The sequence below is a fragment of the Seriola aureovittata genome, chromosome 10 (assembly GCF_021018895.1).
Source record: "Seriola aureovittata isolate HTS-2021-v1 ecotype China chromosome 10, ASM2101889v1, whole genome shotgun sequence".
NCBI classification, from domain to species: domain Eukaryota; kingdom Metazoa; phylum Chordata; class Actinopteri; order Carangiformes; family Carangidae; genus Seriola; species Seriola aureovittata.
This window is the reverse complement of record NC_079373.1, coordinates 22,995,062-23,019,396: the sequence shown is the minus strand read 5'-3', so window position 1 is coordinate 23,019,396 and position 24,335 is coordinate 22,995,062. Positions and strand designations below refer to the sequence as shown.

At 36.0% G+C, this 24,335-nt stretch overlaps 1 protein-coding gene across 15 annotated transcripts in view; it reads right to left on the bottom strand.

Moving 5' to 3' along the window:
• Positions 1–112: 112 nt before the first annotated feature.
• Positions 113–24,335, bottom strand: part of LOC130175917 (liprin-beta-2-like) — an 83,762-nt gene continuing 59,539 nt past the window's right edge. For 8 of the 15 annotated variants that reach the window (XM_056386602.1, XM_056386606.1, XM_056386608.1 and 5 more), the window contains 14 exons: positions 23,958–23,990; positions 22,795–22,827; positions 21,804–21,939; positions 21,540–21,659; positions 21,227–21,377; positions 20,778–20,889; positions 20,606–20,694; positions 20,352–20,474; positions 19,452–19,577; positions 19,181–19,369; positions 17,794–17,994; positions 16,289–16,354; positions 2,750–2,818; positions 2,300–2,456 (listed from right to left, as the gene is read on the bottom strand). In XM_056386602.1, coding sequence (XP_056242577.1) covers positions 2,433–2,456; positions 2,750–2,818; positions 16,289–16,354; positions 17,794–17,994; positions 19,181–19,369; positions 19,452–19,577; positions 20,352–20,474; positions 20,606–20,694; positions 20,778–20,889; positions 21,227–21,377; positions 21,540–21,659; positions 21,804–21,939; positions 22,795–22,827; positions 23,958–23,990 — 1,472 coding nt within the window. In that variant the 3' untranslated portion in view covers positions 2,300–2,432. Of the gene's footprint in view, positions 2,037–2,123; positions 2,457–2,749; positions 2,819–14,816; positions 15,278–16,288; positions 16,355–16,939; positions 17,995–19,180; positions 19,370–19,451; positions 19,578–20,351; positions 20,475–20,605; positions 20,695–20,777; positions 20,890–21,226; positions 21,378–21,539; positions 21,660–21,803; positions 21,940–22,794; positions 22,828–23,957; positions 23,991–24,335 lie in introns of those variants that run through there. The other 7 variants (XM_056386610.1, XM_056386618.1, XM_056386603.1 and 4 more) reach the window with 6 other exon arrangements.

The following is a 24,335-nucleotide window of genomic DNA, read 5'->3' as shown; positions in this document are numbered from 1 at the left end:
TGTCCCCACAAGAATGTATTTAATAATCATATAAAAAACCATGAATCATAAATCATGGCCTCCACCCTGGCATCATTTCTACAGCTTTCAGCTGAATTTGAATCGTGACACACTTTGTTCTTTTAGTTAGCCTAAAGCTAACTACTGCTGATGCCATGTGCATTTTACAGCCTTCTTAGAAGCTTTGAGTCTAACTGTAGATCTGATAGAGCTGATCAGGACTTCAGCATTCAGGAGAACAAATTTCCCTTAAATTCTCTTGGACAGGTCTTTGACATTGTCACACAAAATGTTTTATAAAAAAGTAAAAACTATATAAAACACAACAACAATGCACTTATTTGTTTCATTTTTATAAATGTTGGCAGAAAATATTTTTAATAGTGTGCTTTTTTCCATTGGTTTACTATGGTAACAACAGTCAAACAATATTACAGCAAACAAAAACATTAAAACAATATTATAGACAAAAGACATTAAAGAGACAAAAGATGTTTTCTAACCCTCTCTGTCATAAATCTCTATTTGAGAATGTATTTTCCGTGCCATTGTGTGAGTCTGAATGAAATGACACATCAGTCGCTTTTTTTTTTTTTTTAAACATGTTTCACAGTGACTGCACCTAAAATTAAATATACCACACGCACTCACTCTTCACGGAAACAGTTCACTCAGCCATCATTTTAAGCCGCGGCAATATGTGATGCAAATTTAAAGAACATAAGAAAATCCCCTCGAGAGCAGTTGTTCCAGGTAAAAGTACTTATGGACTAATCGAGCGCTCTTCCAACCAGCAGAATAGTTCATGCAAAATCATTTAGCTCAAGCTGCTTATGCAAAACATCACTGTAAAGCAAGCCTCGATTCAACTCAGATTTACATATTGTCCACACACAGCAGGTAGCTGGTGACAAAAACATGGATGATTGCAAGTGTGTAAAGTCATTTCATGGTTATTTTTGTCTGTTTTGGGACTTTAAAGGAAATATTCCCCTTTTCCTAGGTGGTTTGAAGGGGGCTGCCCTAGTTCACTTTTTCTGGGTTGTGAAATGGAGGAAATCCCACAATTCAGGCTTTTTTAGTGTTAATTTTACTGGTAGGTTGGACATCTATTCTCATAATGTTTGCTCATTTGAGTTTACATCAAAATGGTGTGTTCAGTTCTTTTTGTCTTTGAGGAAGTCTTGCTGTAAATCACATCTAATAGGACTTTTTCATATTTTAACCTGTCCGAGCAGGAAAAGCACAGGTGTAACTAATAACACTAATGACGGCAATCATTGCAATATCAACAACTGGTATAGGTTTAAAATAACCCATCATTTTCTTTTCAAAGGCCTCTCACTTTATAAAACTCAACATTTTAATAAGACGGGACATCGTTTATCAAGGGACACATCAAAAACTTCCACACTTATTTAACATAAATTGTATTACTGTGGTCTTGTATCATGTTATTGGTCATCAAAATTATACAGAGTCTCTTTGGGTCAGCTAAATTTAATCATGAGAGTGAGAGGATCCCCCTCTCTCTTGGTGACAATAGCCTGCATCATTCCCGAAGGTGTATGGAGATACCTCGAACCTTTGAAGAAGTTCTCAATAAATGGTCTGTCAATCTTGTTGCACTTCCCAATGGCTGCCTCGAAATTGTTGCTGAGGACTCCATAGATGTTCTCCTTGTCGTTTTTCTTCCCAAAGAACAAAAAGAGGGCGTAGCAATCCTTGCCGATGGAGGTGCAGAAGTCCACTAACCTTTCGTACACAGTCCTGTTGCTGGACTCCCTCTGGGCCATCTGTACGGACTCACTGCAGGCCTCTGAGGGGACGCCATTCTCCTCAGCGTCCTCTCTCTCCGGCAGGTGTAGGACCTGCACCGCGATCTGGATCCGAGGGTTCTTGGTGGGCTTCTCCAGCACGGCCCAGACCCAGTCAGCCCCAAGAAGGATGCGCTGCTCGGGCGTCATGGCTGTGCAGTTGAAGGTGTCCGTCATGTTGAGGCAGACACTCTGGGAGATGTAGGTCATCAGGAAGACCTGTGGGAAGATAACAGACAACTATGAAACAGTTTGATACCTCCAGATGGTTAATGATCAAAGCATATAATTGATCAATGTACATACCTGAGTCAGCACCTCAGGGCTCGGGTGGAACTTGTCCTCCGGGTCCTTGAATAGGAGGTACTCCTGGGTTCTAGACGAGGCGGCAGAGATGCAGTCGTTGAATAGAGGTATGAAATCGTTGGGCTTGACAACCGGGGGCCTCCTCAGCGTGGAGAAGATGCTTTGTCGAGGGGATATGTTCCGATCGACGGTCGGTTGGCTGGTTGGGGTGCGTCTCAAAGAGAAGAAGAATTTTGAGCTCTGTGAGGGGTTAGAAGTGGGTTTGCTGATGGTCTGGCCCATGGTGGACTTATGATGGAGGGCAGGAGTTCAGAGAGTGGTCTCCCTGATACACTGGAAACACAATTAGTACAATTAGAAGAAGAATAGACTGTAACCTAAAATGAACATATGGCTGGTAAAAGTTGAGACTAGTATTTTCATAGTTGTGTTCTTTAAGGTACAAAACAAACCCACTAACTACATCAGTGTTACCACCATATGGTACCACCATAAGTTACTATTAGTCACCGTAGCACATTAAAAATCTACCAATCTTCTTCCCCCGATGAAACTCACTAATACAGTACCAATAATATAGTTTCATATATCTTTAAAAAGTTTTACAAATCAACACAGACACTCACCAGGATGGGTCTCAAAGTTTCTGTAGTTCCAAGTCCACTATCTGCCCTCCGCTCCTGTCCCCTGCCCTGCTGAGATACACAGTGTGTCTATGTGTGTGTATGGTGCTGTGTGTGAAGCTCAGTGTCCTGATGTGTACAGAACTTTCAGTAGAATAAAGAAGATTTTCTATCCCAGGTTTTGAGAGGCAGCCCTGCAGACAGTGTTAGCGTGGGTGTGGTGTTTGTGACTTGTTAAATTTTAGGTAAGTCAACAAAAGACTCATCTTACCAGTTAACTGGCAGCAACAGCAGAAGCTTGAGGACTGGGGTAGGCCTAAGCCTGAAGGGTTTGGTGAGTAAACAAAACCCTTAACTGTCTCTTTTCAGAAAGAAGCACAAATGAGGACATGCAAGTTGGGTAAGGAGCTTTTAGTGGGGTGGGGTACATGGTTAGGAGGGACTTAAAGGTCACATTGTTCTTGACTTCATCGTTTCATAAGGCTGGACAGCAGTAGGATCTTCCAGTAAGGCCTGACAATGTTAAAGAGGCAGTTTAGTATACCACGGAGTTAATGCAGGCATAGCACTTACACTGTATCTGCTTACATGATGATACTGTCCTAATTCCAAAACATGATCTTTGGGGCATCCAGTCTGTCAAAGTGCCTTTATTTTGTCAACTACATATAATACTGTCCTACTGTACCAGTCTGTTATCATTTGCACAGTCATACATACATTTTGTTCCTTACACAGACAGTGTCAGTTACAGTAATATACAACTAAATCTGTGCTGTACTAGGACATATAGTGGAGAACAGGATCAAATGAACCACCATGTGTTGCAGCCACACAACATATTAATTTGAACATCCAAGGGAATCTGCAATTTCTGATTATGATAACGTAATACCCATGTTTTGCCCTAACTGCAAAAAAATCTTGCATCTCCAGAATTTCCTCTATATATTGTCACTTATCATCTTTAAATACAGCATCATATATTCCACCACTTTGGTGGTTACAGCTAAATGCTAATGTCAGCATGCTAACAAGCTCATAATAAAAATGGTGCTCATGTTTAGCAGGTGTAGTGGTAACCATAAGCACATACACGTAGAAGACGCAATGGTCGCTGGATCGTATGCCAACATCGCCGCCATATTGATCCAAGACTGCCCTGCAAACAAGCGCGAGTACACGGAAGAGCTGCAGTTTTTCTGGATAAAAAGCTCTATAACATTTATATTTTTCAATCGATTTCAATGAGTCGTTTCTATATTCAAGGGTGTGTGATATATGTGCAGTGAAAATAAAAGTTTGGTCTCTAGTTACTTAGAATCTATGATGTTTTTATGATGTTTTATGCCTTACTATACTATGATGTTTTTATGACGTTTTATGCCTTAGTATACTATGAGGTTTTTATGACATTTTGTGCCATATTATACTATGATGTTTTTATGATGTTTTATGCAATATTATACTATGATGTTTTTATGACGTTTTATGCCTTAGTATACTATGACGTTTTTATGACATTTCATGCCTTATCATTTTATGACGTTTTTATGGCATTTTATGCCATATTATACTATAGAGTTTTTATGATGTTTTATGCCATATTATACGATGATGTTTTTATGACGTTTTATGCCTTAGTATACTATGACGTTTTTATGATGTATCATGCTTTACTATAATTTGACATTTTATGCCTTACCATTCTGTGAAGTTTTTATGAGGTTTTATGCCTTACTATACTATGACGTTTTTATGAGGTTTTATGCCTTACTATACTACTATTTTTTTATTACATTTCATACCTTACCATTCTGTGACATTTTTACGACGTTTAATGCCTTACCATTCTATGATGTTTTTATGACGTTTTATGCCTTAGTATACTATGACGTTTTTATGACATTTCATGCCTTATCATTTTATGACGTTTTTATGGCATTTTATGCCATATTATACTATGATGTTTTTATGATGTTTTATGCCTTACTATACTATGACGTTTTTATGACATTTTATGCCTTACTATACTATGATGTTTTTATGACGTTTTATGCCTTAGTATACTATGACGTTTTTATGACATTTCATGCCTTATCATTTTATGACGTTTTTATGGCATTTTATGCCATATTATACTATGATGTTTTTATGATGTTTTTATGCCATATTATACTATGATGTTTTTATGATGTTTTATGCCTTAGTATACTATGACGTTTTTATGACATTTCATGCCTTACCATTCTATGATGTTTTTATGGCATTTTATGCCATATTATACTATGATGTTTTTATGATGTTTTATGCCTTACTATACTATGACGTTTTTATGACATTTTATGCCTTACTATACTATGATGTTTTTATGATGTTTTATGCCATATTATACTATGATGTTTTTATGACGTTTTATGCCTTAGTATACTATGACGTTTTTATGACATTTCATGCCTTATCATTTTATGACGTTTTTATGGCATTTTATGCCATATTATACTATGATGTTTTTATGATGTTTTATGCCATATTATACTATGATGTTTTTATGATGTTTTATGCCTTAGTATACTATGACGTTTTTATAACGTTTTATGCCTTACCATTCTATGACGTTTTTATGGCATTTTATGCCATATTATACTATGATGTTTTTATGACGTTTTATGCCTTACTATACTATGACGTTTTTATAACGTTTTATGCCTTAACATACTATGATGTTTTTATTACATTTAATGCCTTACCATTCCGTGACATTTTTATGACGTTTAATGCCTTACCATTCTATGATGTTTTTATGGCATTTTATGCCATATTATACTATGACGTTTTTATAACGTTTTATGCCTTAACATACTATGATGTTTTTATTACATTTAATGCCTTACCATTCCGTGACATTTTTATGACGTTTAATGCCTTACCATTCTATGATGTTTTTATGGCATTTTATGCCATATTATACTATGATGTTTTTATGATGTTTTATGCCATATTATACTATGATGTTTTTATGACGTTTTATGCCTTACTATACTATGACGTTTTTATAATGTCTTATGCCTTACCATTCTATGACGTTTTTATGGCATTTTATGCCATATTATACTATGATGTTTTTATGACATTTTATGCCTTGCTATACTATGATGTTGTTATGGCATTTTACGCCATATTATACTATGATGTTTTTATGACGTTTTATGCCTTACTATACTATGATGTTTTGATAACATTTCATGCCTTACCATTCTGTGACATTTTTATGACATTTTATGCCATGTTATACTATGATGTTTTTATGATGTTTTATGCCTTACCAAATCTATGACGTTTTTATGGTATTTTATGCTATATTATACTATGATGTTTTTGTGACGTTTTATGCCTTACTATACTATGGCATTTTATGCCTTATCATTCTATGACGTTTTTTAGGGCATTTTATGCCTTACTATACTATGATGTTTTTATGACGTTTTATGCCTTATTATACTATGATGTTTTTATGACGTTTTATGCCTTATTATACTATGACGTTTTTATGACGTTTCATGCCATATTATACTATGATGTTTTTATGACGTTTTATGCCTTATTATACTATGATGTTTTTATAACGTTTTATGCCTTACCATTCTGTGACATTTTTATGACGTTTTATGCCTTACTATACTATGATGTTTTTATGGCATTTTATGCCTTACTATACTATGACGTTTATATAACGTTTTATGCCTTACCATTCTATGACGTTTTTATGACATTTCATGCCTTATCATTTTATGACGTTTTTATGGCATTTTATGCCATATTATACTATGATGTTTTTATGATGTTTTATGCCATATTATACTATGATGTTTTTATGACGTTTTATGCCTTAGTATACTATGACGTTTTCATGATGTATTATGCCTTACTTTAATTTGACATTTTATGCCTTACCATTCTGTGACATTTTTATGACGTTTAATGCCTTACCATTCTATGATGTTTTTATGATGTTTTATGCCATATTATACTATGACGTTTTTATGGCATTTTATGCCATATTATACTATGATGTTTTTATGATGTTTTATGCCATATTATACTATGATGTTTTTATGACGTTTTATGCCATATTATACTATGATGTTTTTATGAGGTTTTATGCCTTACTATACTATGATGTTTTTATTACATTTCATGCCTTACCATTCTGTGACATTTTTATGACGTTTAATGCCTTACCATTCTATGATGTTTTTATGATGTTTTATGCCATATTATACTATGATGTTTTTATGACGTTTTATGCCATATTATACTATGATGTTTTTATGAGGTTTTATGCCTTACTATACTATGATGTTTTTATTACATTTCATGCCTTACCATTCTGTGACATTTTTATGACGTTTAATGCCTTACCATTCTATGATGTTTTTATGATGTTTTATGCCATATTATACTATGATGTTTTTATGACGTTTTATGCCTTAGTATACTATGACGTTTTCATGATGTATTATGCCTTACTTTAATTTGACATTTTATGCCTTACCATTCTGTGAAGTTTTTATGACGTTTTATGCCTTACTATACTATGATGTTTTTATGAGGTTTTATGCCATATTATACTATGATGTTTTTATGACGTTTTATGCCATATAATTCTAAGACATTTTTATGACGTTTTATGCCATATTATACTATGATGTTTTTATGACGTTTTATGCCTTATCATTCTTTGACATTTTTATGACGTTTTATGCCATGATATACTATGACGTTTTTATGATGTATTATGCCATATTATACTATGATGTTTTTATGACGTTTTATGCCTTAGTATACTATGACGTTTTTATAACGTTTTATGCCTTACCATTCTATGACGTTTTTATGGCATTTTATGCCATATTATACTATGATGTTTTTATGACGTTTTATGCCTTAGTATACTATGACGTTTTTATAACGTTTTATGCCTTACCATTCTATGACGTTTTTATGGCATTTTATGCCATATTATACTATGATGTTTTTATGACGTTTTATGCCTTACTATACTATGACGTTTTTATAACGTTTTATGCCTTAACATACTATGATGTTTTTATTACATTTCATGCCTTACCATTCCATGACATTTTTATGACGTTTAATGCCTTACCATTCTATTATGTTTTTATGGCATTTTATGCCATATTATACTATGATGTTTTTATGACGTTTTATGCCTTACTATACTATGACGTTTTTATGGCATTTTATGCCATATTATACTATGATGTTTTTATGATGTTTTATGCCATATTATACTATGATGTTTTTATGAAGTTTTATGCCATATTATACTATGATGTTTTTATGACGTTTTATGCCTTACTATACTATGATGTTTTTATTACATTTCATGCCTTACCATTCTGTGACATTTTTATGACGTTTAATGCCTTACCATTCTATGATGTTTTTATGATGTTTTATGCCATATTATACTATGATGTTTTTATGACGTTTTATGCCATATTATACTATGATGTTTTTATGAGGTTTTATGCCTTACTATACTATGATGTTTTTATTACATTTCATGCCTTACCATTCTGTGACATTTTTATGACGTTTAATGCCTTACCATTCTATGATGTTTTTATGATGTTTTATGCCATATTATACTATGATGTTTTTATGACGTTTTATGCCTTAGTATACTATGACGTTTTCATGATGTATTATGCCTTACTTTAATTTGACATTTTATGCCTTACCATTCTGTGAAGTTTTTATGACGTTTTATGCCTTACTATACTATGATGTTTTTATGAGGTTTTATGCCTTACTATACTATGATGTTTTTATGACATTTCATGCCTTACCATTCTGTGACATTTTTATGACGTTTAATGCCTTACCATTCTATGATGTTTTTATGATGTTTTATGCCTTACTATACTATGATGTTTTTATAACATTTCATGCCATATTATACTATGATGTTTTTATGATGTTTTATGCGATATTATACTGTGATGTTTTTATGATGTTTTATGCAATATTATACTATGATGTTTTTATGACGTTTTATGCCTTACTATACAATGATGTTTTGATAACATTTCATGCCTAACCATTCTGTGACATTTTTATGAGGTTTTATGCCTTACTATACTATGACGTTTATATAACGTTTTATGCCTTACCATTCTATGACGTTTTTATGGCATTTTATGCCATATTATACTATGATGTTTTTATGACGTTTTATGCCTTACTATACTATGATGTTTTGATAACATTTCATGCCTTACCATTCTGTGACATTTTTATGACGTTTTATGCCTTACTATACTATGACGTTTTTATAACGTTTTATGCCTTACCAAATTTATGACGTTTTTATGGTATTTTATACCATGTTATACTATGATGTTTTTATGACGTTTTATGCCTTACTATACTATGGCATTTTATGCCTTATCATTCTATGACGTTTTTTAGGGCATTTTATGCCATATTATACTATGATGTTTTTATGACGTTTTATGCCATATAATTCTAAGACATTTTTATGACGTTTTATGCCATAATATACTATGACGTTTTTATGATGTATTATGCCATATTATACTATGATGTTTTTATGATGTTTTATGCCTTAGTATACTATGACGTTTTTATAACGTTTTATGCCATATTATACTATGATGTTTTTATGACGTTTTATGCCTTACTATACTATGACGTTTTTATAACGTTTTATGCCTTAACATACTATGATGTTTTTATTACATTTCATGCCTTACCATTCCGTGAAATTCTTATGACGTTTAATGCCTTACCATTCTATGATGTTTTTATGGCATTTTATGCCATATTATACTATGATGTTTTTATGACGTTTTATGCCTTACTATACTATGACGTTTTTATGGCATTTTATGCCATATTATACTATGATGTTTTTATGATGTTTTATGCCATATTATACTATGATGTTTTTATGACGTTTTATGCCTTACTATACTATGACGTTTTTATAACGTTTTATGCCTTACCATTCTATGACGTTTTTATGGCATTTTATGCCATATTATACTGTGATGTTTTTATGACGTTTTATGCCTTATTATACTATGATGTTTTTATGGCATTTTATGCCATATTATACTATGATGTTTTTATGATGTTTTATGCCTTACTATACTATGATGTTTTGATAACATTTCATGCCTTACCATTCTGTGACATTTTTATGACGTTTTATGCCTTACTATACTATGACGTTTTTATAACGTTTTATGCCTTACCAAATCTATGACGTTTTTATGGTATTTTATGCCATATTATACTATGATGTTTTTGTGACGTTTTATGCCTTACTATACTATGGCATTTTATGCCTTATCATTCTATGACGTTTTTTAGGGCATTTTATGCCATATTATACTATGATGTTTTTATGACGTTTTATGCCTTATTATACTATGGCATTTTATGCCTTATCATTCTATGACGTTTTTTAGGGCATTTTATGCCATATTATACTATGACGTTTTTATGACGTTTTATGCCTTATTATACTATGACATTTTTATGACGTTTTTATGACGTTTTATGCCATATTATACTATGATGTTTTTATGATGTTTTATGGAATATTATACTATGATGTTTTTATGACGTTTTATGCCATATTATACTATGGTGTTTTTATGACGTTTTATGCCTTATTATACTATGACGTTTTTATGACGTTTTATGCCATATTATACTATGATGTTTTTATGATGTTTTATGGAATATTATACTATGATGTTTTTATGACGTTTTATGCCATATTATACTATGATGTTTTTATGACGTTTTATGCCTTATTATACTATGACATTTTTATGACGTTTTATGCCTTACTATACTATGATGTTTTTGTGACGTTTTATGCCTTACTATACTATGGCATTTTATGCCTTATCATTCTATGACGTTTTTTAGGGCATTTTATGCCATATTATACTATGATGTTTTTATGACGTTTTATGCCTTATTATACTATGGCATTTTATGCCTTATCATTCTATGACGTTTTTTAGGGCATTTTATGCCATATTATACTATGACGTTTTTATGACGTTTTATGCCATATTATACTATGACGTTTTTATAACGTTTTATGCCTTACCATTCTATGACGTTTTTATGGCATTTTATGCCATATTATACTGTGATGTTTTTATGACGTTTTATGCCTTATTATACTATGATGTTTTTATGGCATTTTATGCCATATTATACTATGATGTTTTTATGATGTTTTATGCCTTACTATACTATGATGTTTTGATAACATTTCATGCCTTACCATTCTGTGACATTTTTATGACGTTTTATGCCTTACTATACTATGACGTTTTTATAACGTTTTATGCCTTACCAATCTATGACGTTTTTATGGTATTTTATGCCATATTATACTATGATGTTTTTGTGACGTTTTATGCCTTACTATACTATGGCATTTTATGCCTTATCATTCTATGACGTTTTTTAGGGCATTTTATGCCATATTATACTATGATGTTTTTATGACGTTTTATGCCTTATTATACTATGGCATTTTATGCCTTATCATTCTATGACGTTTTTTAGGGCATTTTATGCCATATTATACTATGACGTTTTTATGACGTTTTATGCCTTATTATACTATGACGTTTTTATGACGTTTTATGCCATATTATACTATGATGTTTTTATGATGTTTTTATGATGTATTATGCCTTACTATACTATGATGTTTTTATGACGTTTTATGCCATATTATACTATGGTGTTTTTATGACGTTTTATGCCTTATTATACTATGACGTTTTTATGACGTTTTATGCCATATTATACTATGATGTTTTTATGATGTTTTATGGAATATTATACTATGATGTTTTTATGACGTTTTATGCCATATTATACTATGATGTTTTTATGACGTTTTATGCCTTATTATACTATGACATTTTTATGACGTTTTATGCCTTACTATACTATGATGTTTTTGTGACGTTTTATGCCTTACTATACTATGACGTTTTTATGGCATTTTATGCCTTATTATACTATGACATTTTTATGACGTTTTATGCCTTACTATACTATGACGTTTTTTAGGGCATTTTATGCCATATTATACTATGACGTTTTTATGACGTTTTATGCCATATTATACTATGACGTTTTTATAACGTTTTATGCCTTACCATTCTATGACGTTTTTATGGCATTTTATGCCATATTATACTATGATGTTTTTGTGACGTTTTACTCCTTACTATACTATGACATTTTTATGATGTATTATGCCTTACTATACTATGACATTTTATACCATATTATACTATGACGTTTTTATGATGTTTTATACCATATTATACTATTGATGTTTTTATGACGTTTTGTGCCTTACTATCTACGACGTTTTTATGGCGTTTTATGCCTTACCATTTTTTACATTTTTATGACGTTTTATGCCTTACTATACTATGACGTTTTTATGACATTTCATGCCTTACCATACAATGACGTTTTTATAACGTTTTATGCCTTATCATACTATGATGTTTTTATGACGTTTTAAGCGATAGTATACTATGACGTTTTTATGATGTATTATGCCTAACTATAATATGACATTTTATGCCTTACCATTCTGTGAAGTTTTTATGACGTTTTATGCCATATTATACCATGATGTTTTTATGACGTTTGTGCCTTACTATACTATGACGTTTTAAGACATTTTATGCCATACTATACTATGACTTTTTAATGAATTTTTATGCCTTACTACTCTATGACTTTTTAATGACTTTCATGCCTTACTATACTATGACTTTTTAATGACTTTTTATGACTTACTATACTATTACGTTTTGTTGACATGTTATGCCTCATCATACTATGACGTAAGGCATAAAACGTTAGTAAAAGGTCATAGTATGTTAAGCCATAAAATGTCATAAAAAAGTCATAAAATGGTAAGGCATAAAAAGTAATAGTATAGTAAGGCATAAAAAATCTCATGAAAACGTCATAGTATAGTAAGGGATAAAAAGTCATTAAAAAGTTACAGAATGGTAAGGCATAAAACATCATAAAAACGTCATAGAATGGTAAGGCATAAAATGTCTTACTATACTATGACTTTTTAATGACTTACCATACTATGACGTTTTTATGACATTTCATGCTTTACCATACTTTGATATTTTTATTACATTTCATGCATTAACATACTATGATGTTTTTATAACGTTTTATGCCTTATTATACTATGATGTTTTTATGACGTTTTAAGCCATAGTATACTATGACGTTTTTATGATGTATTATGCCTAACTATAATATGACATTTTATGCCTTACCATTCTGTGAAGTTTTTATGACGTTTTATGCCATATTATACCATGATGTTTTTATGACGTTTGTGCCTTACTATACTATGACGTTTTAAGACATTTTATGCCATACTATACTATGACTTTTTAATGAATTTTTATGCCTTACTACTCTATGACTTTTTAATGACTTTCATGCCTTACTATACTATGACTTTTTAATGACTTTTTATGACTTACTATACTATTACATTTTGTTGACATGTTATGCCTCATCATACTATGACGTAAGGCATAAAACGTTAGTAAAAGGTCATAGTATGTTAAGCCATAAAATGTCATAAAAAAGTCATAAAATGGTAAGGCATAAAAAGTAATAGTATAGTAAGGCATAAAAAATCCCATGAAAACGTCATAGTATAGTAAGGGATAAAAAGTCATTAAAAAGTTACAGAATGGTAAGGCATAAAACATCATAAAAACGTCATAGAATGGTAAGGCATAAAATGTCTTACTATACTATGACTTTTTAATGACTTACCATACTATGACGTTTTTATGACATTTCATGCTTTACCATACTTTGATATTTTTATTACATTTCATGCATTAACATACTATGATGTTTTAATAACATTTTATGCCTTACCATTCTATGATGTATTTATGACGTTTTATGCCATAGTATACTATGACGTTTTTATGATGTATTATGCCTTACTATACTATGACATTTTATGCCTTACCATTTTATGAAGTTTTTGTGAGGTTTTATGCCTTAACATACTGTGACGTTTTTATGACGTTTTATGCCATATTATACTATGATGTTTTTATGACGTTTTGTGCCTTACCATTCTATGACATTTTTATGACGTTTTATACCATACTATACTATACTATGACGGTTTTATGACATTTTATGTCTCACTAAACTATGACATTTTATGTCTCACTATACTATGATGTTTTGATGACATTTTATGCCTTACTATGCTATTACTTTTTTTATGCCTTACTATATTACATATATATGACATAAATGTCCCTATATCAAGAGTTTATTTTCCCATGTGTCACTTATAAGAGGATATATTATTATGACATATACATTCATATATCCAGAGAATGTGTATGAGTGTACAACATATATGAAATCCTCATAGTAGAATGCAACTTTATCAAAACAACATGCTTATAAAAATTCTATATGTTTTTATATGATTTTCTTCATAATTTCTTGCATACATGTCTATCTTTTATATTTCCATACATAATATGTACATATACTGGCACGCTTTGAGATGGATATATATTTATGTAATATGTCTTTAATTTAAACACATACTCAAACACGTTCTATTAGCTATTGCCAATATATGTTATTGTTCTGATTTCTAACAGGTTTCTTATGTTTTTTTTTACATATATAGGCTGTACTTTAAATACATATATGATTTTACTTCATATGTACATATATTTCATTTATGATAATTCAACACATGTACATATATTACATTTGTGTATGGGCATTCCTGAATGTAAATCCAGATCTTATATGTTATTAAATGGTTTGGTTGGAGGGGTTGTTGTGTCCCTACCAATGTTGAGACCAAACCTACGCTCTTGATTGTCTATATGTGTGTTTGAATCAACTCTCCTTTGGCTCTTGGCTCTGGTTCATCTGACCCTGCTGTCCCTTTTGAAATACCAGCACGGTACACATTATGTACAGCACACAGTGGTCAAGATCATTAGAGGGTACTTTGCATAGGGAAACAAGAGAAACAGTAAGAAATACCCCAAATGGCTTATGAATAACAGTTCAGTTCATCATTGTAGAAAATAAAAAAGGTGTCTTTGTAAGCGGCCCTTGAAGATTGTTTTCAAGTCCACTGTTGTTTTTAGGTCCATTGTATCTACAGTGTGACTGCAGAATGAATGCAGATGTTACATGAGGTATCAGTGGCTAGTAGAAAGAAGTAACCAGCTGTGTTAGGCCGGGGCTTGAGGTATGGTACAGGTGTCTCTGTGGTTGATTGACAGCATTAGAGAGCCAACAGCAGCGGGTCACTGTCCATCAAACTAGTGCCGTCCGAGACCGCCTCAGCTCCTTCTGCAGCTCCTCCCGGCTGAGCAGGTACTGGAAGCAAAGCACCATGGGAGTGGCAACAGGTTAAAGATTTTTGGAGCTGGTGTTTATCACTGAGCTGAGTTATCACCTTTATTTTATTTTTTGTGGTACAGCTTTTCCAGCAGAAACACAGCAACATTTTTCAAGAGCCAACTTTGATGCAATATCGATTTATGATAAGACCTGATTGGAAATTAAGTCTTGCTTTTGAGAATACTGTCATTAGAAAAAGATTCCAATTGTATCATCAAAGGGCTCATTTACTGCTGACAATATATTTAAAAAATGCTACACAACATAAAGTATAGCACCTGATAGAGAACTGATCCCAAGTCAGCAAAACCAGCTTCAACTCCAGTAAGCAACAAAAAACATTCACAGAACACATTGTGAGTTGTCACAGCACAAAATTCAATTAGATAAAAGGTCTGAGTACCTTTTCTACTACTGTGTGTCAGTGAACCAATATGCAAAAACTAATGTCCCAAAACTGGCTCAACACAAATACAGCCATTAATAATGTCATTTATTACACCTGTGCTTTAATGCTATGACATCTCAAAATATCTTCTGTGAAAAGGGTCTCCTTTTTATTATCAGTCAGTTTGATTAATATAGGCAAGTGTTACCACAGGAAGCATAAAAATTTAAATTATTTATTTTTTGAAAAAACAAATAACAAAAGGACAAATGATTTAATCTTAACAAAGCCTTAGAGTACAATTACAAAAATTACTTCAGCAAATGACAACAAGAGTAAAAGACCCAAGGCCGGCATCTGCCTGATAACAGCAAGTAATGAAGTACCAGCAAGCAGGTTTCACACCATTAGTCATAGTATTACTTTCTAATTTCCACACAGATTTGTGGTGTTTTAATGTGGTTTCTCCCTCAGATAAACTCTTGAGTTTTCCATCTAAGTGAGTAGAACGTCTGTTACAACCGATGAGGAGCATTTACTTTGTGAGTGAATCAGCTGCAGAAGTCATTAACCAGCAGCCTGTGTGTGTTGGTGCTTACTGTGAGGTTGTTGATGCTTTCAGACAGAGCTTCTATTTGCAACATGGTACCCTCTGTAATCGCCATCTGCAACACACACACACACACACACACACACACACGCACACACACGCACAATGTCTCATGAACACATTACAAGTGATGATTATAGACACACATGCAGTGAAACAATGATGAGCTTTCATAACCTTTAGTGCAATAAAAAGAAAAACAACTTTTCATTCATGTGAGTAAGCAGAAGTCTACTGTGCTGTACAATGCTGACTGAATGCATGAGGATTGTACCTGCAGCCACATGCGGAGCTGTGCTCAAACATGTACTTCTCATGTCAACTTTAACGGGGTTACCATGGTGATGGTCAGCACAGCAGCCGTCTATAGCCACAGATTGGTCAGCCGAAGGGGAAACTGGTGTCATAAACAGCGATGACAGCCACCATGATGGTGAGGATCATGATGATGATGATGATGATGATGGTGATGATGAAGATGAAAGCAGGTTAATGGTTGATGCAGGTTACTGAGCCATGCCAGCAGCTGTGGCTCTGAATAGCAGCAGTACATTTCTTTACATCCAAAAATGTACAAAATCTACATCTCAGTTGTCTCAAATCACCTCCTTTCTGCCTTTTGTATAAAAAGAAGGAATCATCTTTACACACATATGATTTTGTTTATTAAATGATTTGATAATTTTTTTTGACATTTACATGAGCACATGTACGCTTCCTTTCGTGGGGCAGGATTTTCATTACTATAAAAATACTATTACAGTCAAATATGAAAATAACAATACAAAATCACCACCTCAGGCTTCAAACAATACATGCTATTTTATAATTGGCTCTGCAATTATATAAATATTAAATAAAATCCCTCCATTATAATTATGCAAATATTGCACAAGTTCATTTCAACCATGTGACAGAGCTGGATTCAAACCGAAAAATCAATAGTAAAATTATGCGAATGACTCACACACACATATAAAATCATCTAAAGGCGATGCACAAATGTTAGAACAAAGGCTTATTACTGTACAACAAGAGATGTCCATATATACTGTATGGATTACAGGAAGTGATGTCACAGGAAGAGTCCTGATGAATTAGATCATGGCACAGGTTTGAGGCTGAGGTCGGGTTAGTTAGGCATCTGACTGGAAATGAAATCAAAATGCTTCAAGTGTGCTAGATTCATCGTTTCAGTACACCCTTCATGACAAGCAGCTGTGACTGTGAAACAGTCAGGCAGGTTTATCTGGGCGTCTCTGAATCTCTTCAGGAGTAAGGCACAGGGTCGGGCTGATGTGCGGGGTTCAAAGGAGCAGGGAGGGGATGGACTGAGGTATTATGGGCCGCAAGCAAAGGAAGCAGAGCAGTAGCAGTGGCAGCTGATTGAAAGCATGACAACATAGCCGTCCATGGTGTTGACACGTTATCGCCATGTCGTTGTTAAAGCTGTTGTCATGGAGATTGGTCAGGTCTGCTGTCGTCGAGCCCCACCTGGTCCCTGGAGCGGTCGGGCTCTCTGTCCAGGATGGGACTCAGGCCTCTGAAGCCGGCGTAGGGACGCATCTGCACCCCGTTCACCACAGACTGTCCCGACTGTGGGGAGGACGACTCGATGGGACAGACGTAATCTGTGGATTCGTCCGCTCGTCTTCTCCTGAGGTGAGTCAAGTTAGAGAAGCCCAACTTCTTTGGCTGCAATGAAATTAAAGAAGGACAAAGGATTTGACTGTCACACCGAAACAATCCGAATCATTCGATTACGGAAATGTAAAAAATCAAGGTGTGCAAATGTCAAGGTATCAATATTTTGTCATGTTAGATTTGATACTGTAAAATTAAAAATATTTAAATGAAAGAACAAAATGACTAACAATCTGAAAGGAAGAAAAAAAAGATTAAAGCTGTACTAATCAGTATTTTAAAATGTACAATAGATCAAATGATTGTGTAATAAAATGAATTGTCCTCTAACAACAACACTGAGAAGCAGCGTATCTCCAGTCCCCACACAAACATGAGGTACTTGGTTTTGTGCCTAAATTGAAACAGCACAAGCAAACTGGCAGAGAGGAAGGTCAGACATTAACACAGTGGCTGTCGTGAGATATGATTTGAGAAGCATGAGAGTCTGTCTTCTGTTCTGTGCTGTCGAAAAGTCCCTTCTCTGTATCCACGTTTTCTTTTCCTTCAGCACATGTGAGTTAATAAGTGATACCAGGCAGCAACACACAGCAGCTTTTATAAATGTGTCCTCTAAGCTCGCTCTTGCTGACTAAAGCCACTATGATATTATCACAAAGCACTGTGGGATATCACTTGGTAGCTGGCTGGCCCTCAGGGAGAAATTACACACGCACATGCACACACACACACGCATGCACATGCACACACACACACACACACACACACACACTAATAAATCTCTTTTTGTGTTTTTTAGGTCCACAGTAACATACAACCACCCGAATAAATATTTATGGAGCACCTTAAGAAATTTGAGTTTTAGGTGTCCAAGGTCATAAATGGGTCAACAGCAAGTGTGGATTGTGTTTTAGGGTGGATTATTTCTTTCTGTTTTTCCTCAGCAGAGCACAGAGACTTAGTGCTGAGGCTACGGCTGATGGCTGAGTCTTAAAGCTGTGAGGAGGAGCAGAGCAGCCCCGGGTTTACTCTGCTCCCACAGGCTTAAAAACACTGAAGGGCTCACAGCTTAAACTGAGCTGACGCATGGAGGTCTCACCACGGATTAAGGTGCTTTCTCTCGCACATGCAGGGGGGGCGACAGGTTAGCTGTGTGTGTGTTTTCCTACTGCAGCCTTGCGCTGCTTCCTCTTCTACTCCGAGCCGTGTAAAGATACCCGTGTTTATATTTTCTTACCTTAACTTTGGCCGTGATGCTGAGTGGGGTGTAACCCACCGCCTCAGTGTACTCCCTCTTCTCCTGCTGTGCCTGTTCTCCCACCAGACTGTTGAAGTTGGTGGTTAGGTGGCGTCTCAGCAGTGTTTTCTGAGGAGGGATGTTCAGGAGCATCGCCATCGTGTCGGAGTTAAACCGAGGCTCCAGCATCTGTGGGGGAAGAGATGAGTGTAAGTTTCTTTCTTTAAAATGTCTGGTGTTTTTCTGGTGTTATTAAAGTGTATGTACTCACTATCAGCCCTCCATGCACGCCGCTGCCCCTCAGGTTTGGTGCGTACTCCGCCAGGTCCACTGATCTCAGCCACTCCATAACTCGGTGGTTGGACCACTGGACCACCTCGTTGGGAGTGAACTGGTTCTGAAACACACACACAGAAACACACACATGCATGGATGACTGTACGGGCACACAGAGAGATTCACACACACCCACAAATGGTCATTAAAAGAAGAAGACACAGGAGATTCAACAGTGGTTTAAAAGGTAAGAAATCGATGTGTTGGAAAAGAGCGCACACATACATGCACAAGGAGGAATTACCATACGACAGAAATGAGACAAGAAAATTTGAAATTTGCACTTTACATCTCAAATTTTAACCATTTTTCAAACCACGGCCACAGTCAGACAATTTGATTTTATTCTCTTTTCTTTGACAGAATTGTTTGCAGACAGATTAGACACCATGTGCTAGGTTCAAAAGTCTTATCACAGATGTAAAAATATAAACAGGATTTAAAAAGAGTAAAATACGCTTAAACTGATGAAACGTTGCAGCACAGATACAGCACGTAAATACATTTTATATAATCAACAACAGCCCTGACTTAAGAGAACTGAAAGTTGACTCTGGCGAAAGTAAGACTAGTTCCTGATGATCTGAGGGTCTGAAGAAACTAAAACTTGCAACATGGAAGAGAAACCCACACGCTCACAAGTTGGATGCAATCTTTTTATTCTAAATTGTAGAGATCAACGTTCTGGCACCTGTCAAGGAAAACACTTTAAAACACTTAACCCTGCGAGATGTGCAAAAACATGGATCTCTAAAATAAAATTAAAAATAAAATAAAAAACACTGGAAGTTTCAGTTTAAACAATAATGGTCACACTCACACACGACTTATTTACCTCATTGCTGGGCCTGCGTTTGAGGCAGTTAGGGTTAAACTTGTTGACATGGAGGACATGAATGGCGCACTTGATGCTGAGGTGATGGAGCTGACTCGTCACTTTTAGGAATAACAAGTCATTCTGAAATGGAGAGGAGAAAGAGAAGTGAGTGTCAAAACAAGAAGGGAAAGACAATGTGAGCGACTTGTCTTCCATCAAGGCTTAACTTTACAGCAGCTGTTTGCCCTTCACATCGTTCGTTACAAACTCACCACAGTGAGGTACTGCAGCATCTGTCCGTCCACTCTTCCTTCATTAAACTGATCTTTGTACTGAGGGAGTCCGATGTCATCGAGCCAACCTGCAACATGAAATATCTCAGTTTGCGTTCAGGATAAAGTTTTGCCACCGAGTGTTTGCGTGTCTTTTTATTTCAGCACATACGAGTGACCCAGACGTAATCGAGCTCTGCGGACTTCTCCGGCTGCTTGCTGCTCAGCGTCTTGATGGCTAACTGGAGCTTCTTCCTGTGGAGCGGATTCTTCATTGCCATCTCCTGTGCAGATATAGAGAAATGACTGATTTCATCCCAGACTGTCAAGAAACCTTCACGATGCATTATACAGTTATCTGTAATTAAAACAACTCTGATGAGAGAGGTTGGGTAGGCTAGGCGACAGTGTTGAAGGCGAAACTAAAGAGGAAGTTGAGAAGCAGAGATAGGCGTTACTAAATGCCAAACAGACTGACACACAACAACACCGATCGGACAGGTAGAACTGAAAACTCTGTGACAGGCTGGACGCAGGATTATTTTGTCAGGTATATCAAAATGAGCCACACAGATGTCTCAGACGCATCACGCAGAGTAGTGATGTGCTGTATGTGCGTACCTTCTCCAGGTCTTGCGGGGTGGCCGACAGTAGAGTCTGACCGCTGGTGACCCATTGGCGAGCGAGGACGCTGTACTGACTGAGTCCAATGTCCTCGATCCAGTCACACACCTGCTCCGAGCTCCACTTGGAAAAAGGCATCTTCAGGTCTCTGAGGAGAAACGTGTTTTAAATAAAGACTCCTGCACCTAGAACCACATATAGCTCCAAGTAGGAGCTAAACATTGACCTTCAGTCTAGTGTCTTTTCACTTTATTTACACACGTGTACATGTAGGAAAGTGTATGTCGGTATATAAGTTGTGCATGTGTACCGTGTGTTCCCTGGACGAGCCAGTCGTGGCCCAGCTGTGGCTCTGAAGCCTCCCCTCTTGAACTCTCCCAGCTCTGGGTCGTGAACCTGGACAGGACTACCTGACTGGCTGCGGCGGATCCTGGGGACAACAGAAATACTAATGAGTGTGTGAAGGCAAAATGGAAAGAAGGACAAATACTGTGACAGTGAATGAAAGTCACAGTCATGAAGATATAGGAAAATTGCCCTACAGTGTGTCTGTATATGTATCTTCAAAACTTACTTCCCCCAGAGTTTCTTAATGCCTCTGTGAGTCTTCCTGTTCTCTGGTGAGACAGGCGACTGTTGTCCAGAGTCCACTCCAGAGGACAGGGGGGACTGGTCTGAAAGGACGCTCTCCTCCAGCTTCTCTGGAGGCCCTGCCAGAGAAAAACACAACAGGAATGTTGAAATCCAGAAGGAAATTTGTGTTTTTTTTGGCTCGATACAGACCAAACACATGAAGCTCTCCTGCTCAAGGTTCAAGCACCCTTTTGGGGGATTGTCCTACTTGTAAAACAAAAACAAAAAACACAACTGTGGCATTGATCTTTCATGGTTTTTTTTAATTTAATGGACAATTTTGGTGTATACGACCACTTAAAAGGGAAGTAGGTCAACTGACAAATCTCCCAAAATCTGTTTGGTTCTTTCTCAAAATGATGTACAAAGACATCAAAATCAGGTCCCACATTTTACACTTTACACCAGTGTTTTATTTGAAGTGTTGATCCATACGAAGATATATTTGTGGTTTTAAGAACCAAAAACCATCTCAGTATAGTTTTACATCTCCTCTCTCAGGCTTCTTTCTGGAGCTTTAGCAACAACAGGTCGGTGAGCCAATCAGAAGAGAGGAAGCTCTGAGCCATTCTTCTTATTGGCTGACTGTTTTCTGAGCAGATTTCAGGTAAAACACTCAGAGAAACCAAATCCTGCAAGGCTGAACGGTGGGTCCAGGTGGGCGGGGCTTGGGGCATGGCTGAGAGCGGTGACTGCTTTGTTGTGACATCACAAAGTTACAGAAGTCCTGATGGCTGGTTTTAAGGCTCAGTTTCTGAATAAGACATGGAAATGTCACTTTATACAATATGGGACCTTTAAAGTATTCACTCTATTAAATATTAGAGACACAAGTAACCTATCGAACACTCTGGGTACGTTGAACCAGTCACCACTCATCTCAACGGGGTGGTACAGAGTACTACACACTGGGGTTGAGATACAATACCCACCAACATCATAGAGGTCATGTTTTCCAGGAGATCCTGAGGCAGAGGACGTTAGTGAAGTAAGAAGAAAGCAAACAGAAAGAAATCAGAAGCCAGCGTTAGTCAAACCCCCTTTATCTCCAAAATAAATACATGTATACATGTTAAATATGTAAAGCAGCAACATGCAAATCTAAAAGCCTCAGGCAGACCCCAAACTGGGCCAGAAACTCAGACAAGATTATATCTGCTTGTTTACATGAGAGCGATATTTACTCTACAGATACTGGGAGGTGTGGGTGGCTCTTTGTTAAGCCTTGAAGCTTTCACGAGAGGTCACCTGAGCTGAAAGGACGACCTAAAGAGCAATGAGAGCGTCCCACAGTCAGGGGGTACTGGGTTTGATTTGTGAAGCATCCTTGGAGTGAGACTCCAGCATTTCCCTCCTGGAGGAGTTTAACAAAGGTGTTGCTAACTCAGGCAATGGAAGCGTTAATTCTGTTGCCACCTCATTACAGACAGTTTTATTTTTCTCCTGTTTACTTTGAGCACTTGCTTGACTTGCTTCTTCCCAGCGACATCCTGCTTCAGACCGTCAGTGAGAGCGAGCTGGGTGAGCCAGTGAGAGCAAAGGAGGGGTGGTGGGGTGGGGGGGGGGGTGTCAGGTTGCATCCTTGTTTATTTACTGTGGGATGTCTACGCTAGTTGAACTGCACACATCCTTAAGCTTGCACTCCTCGCCCTCTCACAGCTCTCTGATTACCCTCCTGCTTTAAGCTCTTGGCTCTGCGTTGGCAGATACATTGGTGGCTGTGTGCTTATATGCCTATTAGCTTTAATAGTGTGTGTGTGTGTGTGTCTGTGTTACTTTCAGTGAATGCTGATGTGAGAGAGCCGAGCATTATCTTCGACAGCTCTCTGAGTCATGAAGGAGTCCTAATAATCCTGGCTTTACAGGTCCCTGATCCTCGGTGAAAACACTTTACTCACCCTGACTGCTCACCTCTGACGTTTGACCGTGACTGGTGACAATCTGCTTTTTGTTCGGGAGATAACTGATGTGATGAATTTTGCTTGTCAGAGGAAGTTTCTATGACTTCAAAGTCAGAGCAACAACATTAGCCTATTGAGTGGAGTGTGTTTTGCAGTGTTGACATTTGAATTTCTGATTTTTGAACATACAGTACCTAAAGCCGGAGCACTGGCGCTCCTGCAGCGAACTGCAGCCAGAACACAAACAGAGAAAAGAGCAATCCGACAGCAGAGGCAGACGGGGAGGGGGGAGGAGAAGAGGAGGCAGGGCACAGAGAAGGAAGCAGACGGAGCAAAGTTAGTTGACAGAGAGTTATTCAGCCTGTTAGTTGTTTCTACATTAAAGGATCTATTTTTCATAATTACAAAACCAACATTTAAAGGAATTCTTAAACTCGTATCGTTTTCTTGCCAAGAGGTAGATGAGAAGCCTGTTACCACTCTGTTGTCTGTGTGGCAGGTAAAAACTCCAGAGAGTCGCGGCTCCTGGCCGCGAAAACCCAGCACATAAATATCTCCAAAACCACAACTTG